Source organism: Podarcis bocagei (assembly GCF_964188305.1).
Source record: "Podarcis bocagei genome assembly, chromosome: 17".
Classification (NCBI taxonomy): Eukaryota; Metazoa; Chordata; class Lepidosauria; order Squamata; family Lacertidae; genus Podarcis; species Podarcis bocagei.
The window spans coordinates 37,940,373-37,952,675 of record NC_138143.1 but is presented as its reverse complement, the minus strand read 5'-3'; the positions used below and the strand labels follow the sequence as shown (position 1 = coordinate 37,952,675).

Genomic DNA, 12,303 nt, shown 5'->3' with positions numbered 1-12,303 from the left:
ACATCTGGCACTATATCGATTCTGCTGAGTGAACTATGAAAAATACACAAAATAGGGCTGCAAAAACTAATAGGAAATTGAACTCTTGACTTCAGAAATGTTTGCCCTATTCCAAATATTTATATTTTCTCACCCCTCCCCACCTCCAGCTCTAAAGTGTGCAGATGACTAGTGTTAATAGATACCAACATAATGCTATGCATAATTATGTAGTCCTGTAAATGATTCCCCATGGGTATTTTGCAATCAAGGATTACAGACCACTTGGGTATTTTTTTCCAAACAAAATTGTGTAAATAAGTACGGGGGCAGGTATACTTGAAAGCAAAATGTTCTGGAGATCTGACAGTTAAGAGTAGACATAGTGATCCAATGGAAAAGTGTGTGGTGGAAAAGAGCCAGCAGTGTGCAGGTCTTTAAAAAATGAGGGTGGGTGAATCGGCAGCTTTAACACCAATATTTAAACAGATCTTTTTCCCTCCCAGCTTGGGCGTCTTGATGAAGACTGCATAACAGAACTTTCGGTGTATCACAAATGTAGCAGAGAAAGTATGGCTGAGATGATTTCAGAGGTAATGTTTGACTTTAATAATAATTCCTGAGAGATTTAGTTATTCATACATCTAATATTCAATCCTGTAGAGTGTGTCTCAAAACTAACATCTCTATTTTAGAACTACGTAGTTTAAGCCCTCTAATACATCTGTGACTGTAGCTGCCTCAAACTCTAAATATAGAACTGTTACTGAATAGATTGGTCCGCTGCTAACAGTCATCCACTGCAGTGAAGGGCTGGGAGAGGGTTAGGGTTTTTCAAGACTTTACTCTTGGTCATGAGTAGGCAACCTAAGGCCCGGGGGCCGGATTCGGCCTCATTGACTTCTAAATCCGGTCCGCAGACAGTCCAAGAACCATATGTTTTTACATGAGTAGAATGTGTGCTTTTATTTAAAATGCATCTCTGGGTTATTTGTGGGGCATAGGAATTTGTTCATTTATATATATTTTCCAAAATATAGTCCAGCCCCCCACAAGGTCTGAGGGACAGTGGACCGGCCCCTGCTGAAAAAGTTTGCTGACCCCTGCTCTTGGTTCTTGTGCTGGGAAACATGAGCAGCTGAGTCCAGGCACCTTACAGCTCAAGCTACCAGTACAGCTCCCATACTAATTATTTGCCCAGTCTCTGGTATGGTGGCATCTGCTTGAACTGCAGCTTTTCAGCCTGCTATGGACATGTGATTTGGTTAGCTCTCTCTCTATGGTTTTTACTTCCAGTTATAACCAAAGTTCTTCAATATCTTATTCATCTGCGGGTGTTAATAGCACAGACCACCCATCTCATCTGGAACTTCATATCTAATCTGCCTTTGACTCATGGCTATCTTCTGAATAGACAAAATAAAAAAATTCCTTCCAGTAGCACCTTAAAGACCAACTAAGTTAGTTCTTGGTATGAGCTTTTGTGTGCATGCACACTTCTGAATAGACGTCATCTGCCTCTAGCCTGTTCTACCTTTGCCAGAATCAGCCCCTAGTTTCAGCCTGTCACAAAACTAGGCTCCGGCCTATGAGAGACTTGCTGCAGGAACCCAAGTTTATACCTTAAACATGACTAGAATCATTTGTCAGACACATACTTTTCTGAATAAGCTTCTTTGGAGTGACAGAGTTCCATGAAGATAAAAACTGGAAACAACTGGAACTCTACAGAAGGACATAACTTGATATGTTGGCTATGAACAGAAGTAACATTCCTTATGTCATGTTTCCATCTGAAGAACTCATTCAAGATTTAGATGCATTGGGACGCTTGAAAAATGTGTATCTTTAACATCATTGTTTCTTTAGCCTCACTGTTTGAGTCTTGTTTATGACACTAATATACAAATTTATGACACTACAAGTTTGACACTAACATACAAATACTGGTACTTTTTTTGAGAGATCAACAAATTTGCAGTTCTGCTAGCCAGCAGGAGCAAACCTGTCTGAAGAAGTGCCTTTTGTATGCTTCTGCAATGGAGCATACACAAAAATTAATGATAAAGTGCAGGTATTCACATTCTGTACACTAAATTATATCTTTGATTTAGAATTTAATCTGATTAGATCTGATCTTTGAAACACTGGCTTAAGTTGGTTGTCTTCAAGTTATTTACTATTAAAAGAATGTTTCCCATATCAGCCATGAAATCCATATTTTCAGAGGATGCCAGGTATCAGGCCAGGCCAATTGGTTCACAAAGGGTGATAGGTGTGCTCTTTGGCCTCTCTCAGAGCATACTCTAGAAGTTTCCAACATCTATGTTGCCTGAAATAAATGTTGGTGAGCAATAATCTGACTCTTCAGGGAATTGTTCTCATCACTGATCTCGCTGAAGAACCTGATAGGCTTCTGAGGGAACCACCGGATTCCCCTTAACACAATTCAAAGCCACTGATATAAGCAATTGGTGTCTTGCAAATATCCTCGTCAATAGACTTTACCAGTTGTAAGTAGAAATTCTTGTGTTTTGCATCTCTTAAGAAGAACTTGCAGATCTAAATTGTTGCTGCTCAGGCAGCATCTTCATGCCAATCAGCTGCTTATTTCATGGTAAGAATTTGCATATTTCATGGCACATTGACTCGGAAGTACGGACTATTCTACAATTATAAAATTAATGCAGTAGAGGTTTGAGGCAGAAGGTGAATTTCACAGAAATCTGTGATCATAATGGTGGGGGGAGACGAATTAATGGAGTTTTGAATCTAAATTGCTAAACTTATTTCAGATGGGCATGAACATGGCTAGGGTTTTTTAAAGGGTTTTTTTTTCCAAAGTTGTTGAAAAGGCAAAAGCAAGAGATGTATAAACCTAATTTTTCAGATAATTATGTTCGGTTCTATAATAAGACAAAAATTGTTTTAGAACTAGCCTGTATATTCAGAACTCTGACATCGCCTTCCCTTCAAGAAAAAAAGAGGAGGGGGGCTTTGAAGTGTGGGAAGGAGAAGGCACGGGCTGAGCAGCCTTTTCTGGTGCTTTTTGAGGAAAGTATTTATGTTCTGAAATCTTTCTAGTTGCTTCCTTATTCCATCATCTGGCACTGCAAGATTCCCTTCACTTAGCATAGGACTCCCTTGCCTTTCCCCCAATTTTCCTTTTTTAAAATCTCTGTCCTGGAGTTCTGCTCGGATAAACTTTTTGATATGATGGTACCGGTGACAACATGCCTTTTATGTTCTCATGTGTAAAAACCCATTGGCTATATTTGGAAGGAAAAGTTTACAAAAATTCTGTGCTGAACACAATGAAGTTACAGTAAGGTGTTTTTTAAAAGGTGGGGTAAAAAATACTTAGACTATATGCAGTTTAAGCTCTTCTGGAATGTGGCATTGATTTTAGGTACGTCCACCCTCCACTGTCCCCTGCTTTTCAAGAAGATGGCTGAGAAAGTAACCCAGATCTATTTGTATTCTTAGTGGAAATATGATCATGTGACTGCAACATACCTTTTGCTTCAATCAAAGAAAGCACATGGTAAACCTGTTCGTCTAAGGATTCCAAATGTAATGGCAGAAGGTGCTAGCATCACTCCATCCAGAGAACAGAAGGTGTGTGATTCATATTTTTCCTAAAGCTTGCAGTGTTTTCACTCCCCGCCCCATGAATGGTGCAGCTAAACAAGCCTTTGCTGGGTGTTTTGACTTGGCAGCAAGTAGTATAATGAAATTGCAGCTATAGAGTGAACTATTTATTTATGAAAATATTTTTACACCCCATATCATAACATACCAGGAGGGTATGCAATATTAAAACATAAAACAAAATTAAAAACAATACAAATAATTATTAAAGTGACCGGGTAGTCAAAAAAATTTAAAAAATGGCTACAAAGGTTTAGAATGAAGTGCCTTCAATAGATGAAAGTCAAAAGTGAGAGTGCTTGATGAATCTCTCCTGAAAGGGTGTTCCACAGCATGGGGCTGACAACACTAACTTCCAGTTGAGGTCAGTTGGGTCACTGTTACATTGGAGACAGCTCATAACACTGCTCTAGAGCTGGAACCCAGAGAAGGGACTGAAGGCACGGGATATCCCTATGTTTAAATCTAAGCAAATCTCTGCCTGCATGGATGGGAGATTGCTTGGCAGTGCTATCTGAGTGGTTATGACCTTTCGAAAGGAAGGATGTGACAGAAGTATCAAAAATAAAATGGGCTTTTGCCACAGAACCCTGTTTCCTCTTCGAAGCAGGCTGTATTGTCCAAGCCTTCATTACAGTGGAACCAAGGCAGGCTTGAATCTTATGATTTGCCAGATGCTGCTGAAGGACATTCCTAATACGGATGATGCCTTGTCCCAGGATCAGACAAGGTCCTATGAAGCCTTTTGCCTCCCATCCAAGGGGAGGAGTCATCCCTCTCTCCAGAATGACCAAGTGGTAGGAAGACAGCTTAATGCTCAACCACGGGAACTGAGTTGAACCACTCAGTTCAGCATGGTATGCTCGTCATTCACTAAGCTTTGCCTTTAACCTCACTGAAACAAATAAGTGGGGGTACCTAAAAGGCTGGATTATTATTTTGGTAATGTCTTTGAGACATTTAGAATTAACAAGGGTTTTGAAAGTGCATTCATTTAATGAAATGAACTATACCTCTTTGATCAGGTTTTCAAAAAGGCCCTGTCTTACGATGGTAATCTAGATGGGAATGAAATGGCATGTGGCTTTGGATCCATGGAATTCCTAGCCTGTTGTGAGGAATCTCAGCCTGTTTGCAATACACCCAAAACAAAGCAGGTATCTTGTACCTATTAACTAAATGATAGTTTTTTTAAAAAAATTATGCTTGCCTCTGATGTTTAAAACGTTGGTATTGGCTTAGAGGTTGTGGTTTACCTAAAACAGCTTGTGCTTGAGATATTGTGAGAGGTGGGCATTGCTATCAGTTAGGTATGACCTACTTCTGTAGACCATGAGAGAAGAAAAAGCATATTTAGCATGGGTGGAATAGCCCAGTGGTATCTGGTTCCAGTAAGGAAGGAGGTGGTTCAATAGTAGAGCATATGCTGTGTGTACAGAGTCCCAAGTGCAATTGCCGGCGTCTCCAGGTGGAGATGAGAAAGAGTCCTGCCTGAAACCCTAGAGACTTGCTGCCACTGAGTCTAGGCTAGGGGTAGCCAATGTGGGACCCTCCAGATGTTGTTGATATGTCCCATCAGCCTGAATCACTGCAGCCAGTGCTTGGAGATGAAGGGCGTTGTAGCCTGCAACATCTGGAGAGCACAGTGTTGGCTCTGTCTCTGGTGTATACCATACTGAGCTAGATGGCTTAATGGACTGACTGTATAAGGCAGCTTCCATAGTTTGTTGGGGAGCATCTGATGCCTTAGCAGTGTTGAACTTAAGCAGGTGTGACCTAGTCAGTGTCTAGGTGGAAATCAAACATAAGTACCTTTGAGCTTTCCCAAAGAAGAATGGGATGGTTCCAGTGCAGAGTAAGTGGGACTGGGCATTGTTAAGCTAATATTAACATGATATAACTGGAAGTTACAGAACTTGGGTGATGCGTTACGGGGCTATTCACGGCAGGAGTGCAAATAACGATAAGATGAGTCAAATAAAAACCTTAACCAATGCTTGAATTGGCTGTGAACAACTTGGCATTGGCAAAGGTCCGGGATAGTGTTGGATTGATGGAAAATATAGGCAATGACCCTTCTCATTCTCCACTAATCAATTACAAGGTGTGATCAGATACACCCCTTGTAGCAATAGTTGAACATTTCTGTCTCTTCTTGCAAAAAGGCAGTGAGAGAACACATGTGTGCTTCTGTGTAAAAGTCAAATGGTGTCATGTAAGGGGTGAGAGAAACTGGATCATTTAACATACATCAGGTACAGATAATCCTGCCTTGCCAGGCCAAGCTGTGTCTAATGAAGACAATAAGTTGCCAACATACCTGTGATGGCTTGGGTCGTGGCTTGCTGTGAGCAGTGTACTGATCTGCACCTGTGACTTGTCTGGGATGGGGAAAATGGGTTCCCTTCCTCAAAATATTTTCTTTTGAAAAGCCTCAGTTGTTCCTGGATGGTGGAGAGTTCACTCCGCCTCTGCTTCCTGTGCCAAGGAGAAGAGCCTCCAAGAAGCATGCCAACAAAGAAAACTCTGGTGCTTGTTCTACGGCAAAGCCAGAGCCGTTTATTCTTCCCCCTCCAAAGACACCAGCTTGGGTCATGAATGAGAAGAGAGTGCTCACGACGCCAAATCGTGCATTTCTACCTGAAGGTATGGCTTGGAAATGAGAAGGGATTGCTGTTGGAAACAGAAAACTCTTAACAAATACTATTTATTTTTTATTGGACAGGATTTACCACTTAATTTCCAAAAACTCCAAGCAGTTTACATGAAACATGTACCAGACTGGAGGGTGGGGCTCAAGGCAGTAACTACAGGTTAACATCTGACATTGGGGTGTGTGGAATTGTTGTGTTCGAGTCTTCCTGCTTCATGGTGTATTGGAGCACTTGTCCTGTGTCCAGCTGTTGCTCTAGGTTATCTTGCCTCTAGGCCAAATAACAAAATAGCACTTCTGCACCTATCCTTCCCGGGAGGGGTATTCCAAGGGGGCATGAGCAGGAAGCCCTAATTAATCAATTATCTTACTGACGGTACTTTTTAACGAGGCCTGCTGTGCAGAAGTGGGTGGGTGGGTAGGATAGCTCCTTACTCTGTACCTATTTTAATAAACCTGTACCAGTTTGCTCAAGGTATTTCCACAACCACTTTTTTAAAAAGTATTTCATTTTATTCATAGTTATTAGGCTGTTGAAAACTACTATGCAGTTAGCCAAACACTTCTGACCTTCTATCACAACTTTTTGTGTTGACCAGCAGAATAACTATTACAGTGGTGCCCCGCAAGACGGAAAACTCGCTAGACGAAAGAGTTTTCCATTTGGAGGTGCTTCGCAAAACGAATCTCCTATGGGCTTGCTTCGCAAGACAAAAATGTCTTGCGAGTTCCTGCGGGGTTTTTTTCCTTCCCCCCTTTTTCTAAGCCGCTTATCAGCTGATCCGATAAGCCGCTAATCCGTCAATGGGCTTGCTTCGCAAGACGAAAAAACCGCTAGACAAAGAGAATCACAGAACGGATTGTTTTCGTCTTGCGAGGCACCACTGTAGTTGAAACTGCATTCTCCCCAGGCCCAACTCCACTACCATCAGTTCAGCTTCTTGTTTGTGTTAAGAATCTCTTTCTTCAAATCTCTTTTAAAATCCACCCTCTGCTCTGAACTGTGGCTTATATCCCATTCAATATTCCTCTTGGGGGGAGTGGGGTATTTCCTTCTGGGGGGGGGGGTCCACTGAGGATGCTTGGTCCTTTCCAGGCTGTTTGGTTAGGGGAGGAGCCTTGCATTTACAAACTGATTTTGCAGCGGGGGGGGGGGGAATACTCACGAATGGCTGTTTTCCTACCAAACTAAGAGAATAATGGGACTAAGAAGGGCTGATAATGCATCTTTCTAAATAGACTCAAAACTGGTTGGTGCTTCTTGCAGAGAGAAGTCAAGCAGCCACCAGTGAGACCCCAGTTAAGCTACCATCTTCTACAAAACCGTGTGAATTAGAAGCTGGAGTCATTAGCCCTGAGAGAAGGTAAATGTCCGGTTAACTTGAGCATATTCAGGTAGTCTATTGTACAATCTTAATCCTTGTATTGATGGGGGAAAGCTTTTTGCAGTGGCATCTGTTTGCTCTGTTATAACCTATTTAAATCCGTTCCTACATTTACCAACAAATATTAAAAAGCTGCAGAAAAAAAATCTTACATTACACACTTCAGTAGTCTTGGATGCATTCCTGTTTTCCATAATTAAAATTCACTCTTGTGCCCCCAGAGAATTGGAGCATATATACAACTCGCTCTCAAAATCCCAAATTACTGTTGTGCAGCAGGTCCTTTTAGCCATGTATTTTGTCAGTTTCCCCTTTCTCTCCTCTTCCTTCCCTCCGCCCCCACAAAAGAGCAGAAGCTGAAAGACCTTTTTACTGATGTATCTAAAAACTGTCAATTCCCAGCCACTGAAAACAACTGTGCACTTGCTATCTCTGAACATGACAGGTGTCGCTCAGTGGAAGTGGACTTGAATCAAGCTCATTTTGAAAGTGGTCAGAAGAGAAAAGGAACCAAGATGTTTGGGAGCCTTGAAAGAGGCCTGGATAAAGTTATTACAATGCTTACACCAAACAAAAAGAGAGGCTCAACCAAAGATGGTCCAAGGAAATTAAAGGTAAGTTTGCTGAATTACCTGGGATTTCTCTTACTGATGAAACTATCAGTGATGTATCAGTAAGCATACATGCCTGTTTGGGCTGTGGAGGTCTATGGCTATGATTCCCCAAGCCTCAAGCCCTCACTGTACTGGAGACATTGTGGCTGTTGTTTTTTAAAGTCTAATAAAGTGGTGTATCATCCTGGAATAGCTAACTAGGGGGAAAAACTAATGGTATCCATCTCTGCAGTGTGCAGACTTGGAGCAGCTACTGTGTAATGCTTAAACACCATCTGCACATGACACCCTAGACTGAGTTGCCTTGTCTTCCAAGCTTTTCAAATGCGCCCCCAGCACTAACGAAAAATTTTCTGTTTTTGTGCTGCACTTAAATTCACAGTCCAGTAAGCTTTCTCGTTGCTGAAAAGGCTAAATTTGGAAGGTTACTTGCAGATTTAAGTCCAAATGATGGCCAGCTTTAGCAACTATCAACTTTTGGAATCTGGTTGCAGAGATTCAGCTACAGCTGAATACCCTTGTTCTACTAAATGACTCTTGCCATGTAGCCTGTCCGATCCAGGCCACACAAAAAGCTGATGAAGGCCCAAATGCCATGCTTAACAAGTAGTAGGCAAGTAGGTGCCAGTAATGTGATGCTTGCAGGGGATTTCATGTCATGGATCAAAACTTCTGAGTTCTTTCACTTTTAAAGTTCAAGGTGCAAGTGGCAGCAAATATGATTTGCTAGAACAGTAAGAAATTTTATTTCAGTAAAGCGAGGCCTCAGCTTCATAGAAATCATTTGGATGGGGCTTCCTTGCAGGTGTTGGGAATGTCAAACAAATGTCTACGGACTTTTGTGCATAAAAGTCTGGCATGAAACATTGAATATAAATAAAAGAGAACCTTAAGGCCTTATGCCTAGTTAAAGCCTACTAAACATGCTGGGAAGAATGATTCTTCCAGTACTTTTAATGGCACTTATGTAGCAAAGAACAACATTTGGAAGCAGAGGAAATGGCCTTATACCAAGCCAGACCATTGGTCCATCTATGCAGCTCAGGATAGGCTGCTTTGACTGGCAGCGACTCTCCAGGATCTCGGATGGTGATCTCTCCCAGCCCTGCCTGGACATGGATTGAATCTCGGATCTTCTGTGTACAAGGCAGATGTTCTGCCATTAAGTCAAAGCCATGGGCCGTTAAGACTTATAACGTCTTTCTCATCCTCTCCTTCTCATTTCTTTCTGAAATAATGTAGCTGGTGTTTGAATGTGAAATGCAGAATTTTGTCCTAAACGTGCACCAAATATATTGTTCTCTAGGCTCATTACAATGTGACCACAACAAATCTATTAAATCCAGATGAGCTGTTGAAGGAAATAATTGCAATCCTTCCCAAAAAGCAAGTTGATTTTGTACAGAAGGGGTAAGTAAATATTCATTCCTTATTTCAGTCTGGTATCTTTATCAGATAATTTTTCCTCGATCCTCTAACAAGCTGCTATCTTGCTCATTCTGTATTAGAATTGTGGCCTGGTTTGCATGTTGCACTAAACCATAGTTTTATTTTAACTATGCTTTAATGTGAACAAGCAGTTAGTTGGCACCCTGCTGAAATTACATGTACTTAGCTCTTCCCTGCTTCTGCTGCTGGGAAGCGAGCCCTGGTTTGGCTTGTCACCCAGACCTGCACTCATGGTTTATTTCTCCCCAAACCAAGTTGCAATTTAATGAGTGCAAACAGCCACTTGGCAGAAAGAACATTTTCTTGATATCTTTCTAAAGGACACATCACAGTCAATTTTTAAAATATGTTTGCCTCTGTCTCGTAGAACCATTTTTCTTTCTCTTTTTTAAAGGCCTGGTCCCCATCTTGATTGATCATTAACTGAGTCAGTTACTGATCAAACGAATGTAAGCAGCCTTAATAACCTCAAGTGGAGAAGTGTCACACTCAAAGGGCCACAATCAATGTCACAGCTTGTAAATCAATACCTTCCTCTACTGGATTGTCTTATGAGCTGCCTGATAAAACACTGAGCATCAGGTCAGACGACAGAATCAGCAGAACTAAGTCAAAATCCTATCCCCCTGCCCCACAGTACCCCTTCAGGCGGGTGGCATGTTAGTGCCCCCTTGTGGGGGTGGGGATTTCCTGCATAAAGAGCTAGAAAGTCAGGGACGGTTTCTTTTCAAAGGGTGGGTGGATGCATTCAGTACATAGAGCTCCCCACCTGTATCTCCACTAGAGCTGGACAATATCTGCTTTTCAACATTGTGATATATCAGCAGCTAAATATTGCGACAGCATCTTAAAAAGCAGAGACATCACCTTGCCGACAAAGGTCCGTATAGTTAAAGCCATGGTTTTCCCAGTAGTGGTGTATGGAAGTGAGAGCAGGACCATAAAGAAGGCTGATCGCCGCCTGATGTTTTTGAATTCTGGTGCTGGAGGAGACTCTTGAGAGTCCCATGGACTGCATGAAGATCCAACCTCTCCATTCTGAAGGAAATCAGCCCTGAGTGCTCACTGGAAGGACAGATCATGAAGCTGAGGCTCCAATACTTTGGCCACCTCATGAGAAGAGAAGACTCCCTGGAAAAGACCCTGATGGGAAAGATGGAGGGCACAAGGAGAAGTGGACGACAGAGGACGAGATGGTTGGATAGTGTTCTCGAAGCTACTAACATGAGTTTGACCAAGCTGCAGGAGGCAGTGGAAGACAGGAGTGCCTGGCGTGCACTGGTCCATGGGGTCACGAAGAGTCGGAAACGACTAAACAACAAATATTTCGATGCACTGATATATCACAATGTGTGAAGTTGCAAGCCCCCATACCACTTTGGCTCCCGCAAGCAGGAGCTAAATATTGGTTTGATCAACTGAGGGGCAGGCAGCCTCCCACCCACCCCTCAGCTGATCAAGTCCCCAAAGGGGGGCTTCTTTAAATTGTTCCGCTGAGGTGCAGCTGGCTGTGCACCTGCCCGCCCCTCAGCAAAGCAGTCAAAACAAGCTGTGGCAACACCATCCTGCCCTCCTGCTCAGGGGAGCCAGAGGCAGGGGGCTTGATCAGATGAGAAGCAGGCTTCCTTAAACTGCCCGCTTCTCAGCTGATCAAGGCAATTTTAGCTGGCGAAACATTGCGGCTTCTTGGCTGCCACCAGCACAGTGCAGGCAGGCAGGCAGACTAGAATGAGGTGGGCTGTGCTGGTGGTGACCGGGGAGCCGCAATGTATCGCCTGCTGAAAAAGTCTGAAACTGATATTGCGGTTTGACCATCAGACCGGTTTCCGACAATTACTTGTAATATTGCCCAGCTCTAATCTCCACATCTTAGAAGAAACCTTCCCCACTTTATTCTACCAACTGAGTGTACTGGCTTCCCAGTAGATCGTGTGCAGAAAAGCTGGCTCTTGTCACTAGAATTATTTCCCTTGCAATCCCTGACTTGTAAGTACCTGAACTAATTCCCCCTTTCCTTTGTCTTACACAGCTATAAACTGAAGTGCCAGACCCAGTCAGACTTTGGCAAAGTGACAATGCAGTTTGAGCTGGAAGTTTGCCAGCTAAGCAAACCTGAAGGCGTGGGCATTCGAAGGCAGCGGCTGAAGGGAGACGCCTGGGTCTACAAAAGACTAGTGGAAGATATCCTATGTAGCTGCAAGCTATAACTCTTGGTTCACGGGGAGAAAATGGACAGTTTTAAACCAACCTAAGCCATGTTCATTTTAGTTGTTAGTAAGCTTGCCTAATCTAACCCAAGGACTAGTATTTTTTTGTTTTTAAATAGGACCTCCTTTGTGAATAAACATTGACCTCCCATGTCATTATCTGCCTTTGTTTCTTTTTCTTTAATCACGTGCTTTTTGTACATTAATTGTTTCTTCGAATGATTGTGAACATTGAACTGCGACTTGGCAAATGCAACTTCTCAAACAGTTTTGTGACCAGCGTGCTGTCTCTCAGTTGGAAAGAGGTAAATAAAGTGTTCCAATTCTGTTTTATCACTTAACAGAAAATGAATTAGAAATTCAAG

The 12,303-nt window shown here is 42.4% G+C and overlaps 1 protein-coding gene across 3 annotated transcripts in view; it reads left to right on the top strand.

The window, feature by feature from the left end:
• Positions 1 to 12,094, top strand: part of MELK (maternal embryonic leucine zipper kinase) — a 34,444-nt gene extending 22,350 nt beyond the window's left edge. For all 3 annotated transcript variants that reach the window (XM_081176412.1, XM_081176411.1, XM_081176413.1), the window contains exons 11-18: positions 486 to 572; positions 3,466 to 3,597; positions 4,656 to 4,787; positions 6,063 to 6,276; positions 7,551 to 7,647; positions 8,114 to 8,282; positions 9,589 to 9,692; positions 11,761 to 12,094. In XM_081176412.1, coding sequence (XP_081032538.1) covers positions 486 to 572; positions 3,466 to 3,597; positions 4,656 to 4,787; positions 6,063 to 6,276; positions 7,551 to 7,647; positions 8,114 to 8,282; positions 9,589 to 9,692; positions 11,761 to 11,938 — 1,113 coding nt within the window. In that variant the 3' untranslated portion in view covers positions 11,939 to 12,094. The remainder of the gene's footprint in view (positions 1 to 485; positions 573 to 3,465; positions 3,598 to 4,655; positions 4,788 to 6,062; positions 6,277 to 7,550; positions 7,648 to 8,113; positions 8,283 to 9,588; positions 9,693 to 11,760) is intronic.
• The last annotated feature ends 209 nt before the right edge of the window (positions 12,095 to 12,303 follow it).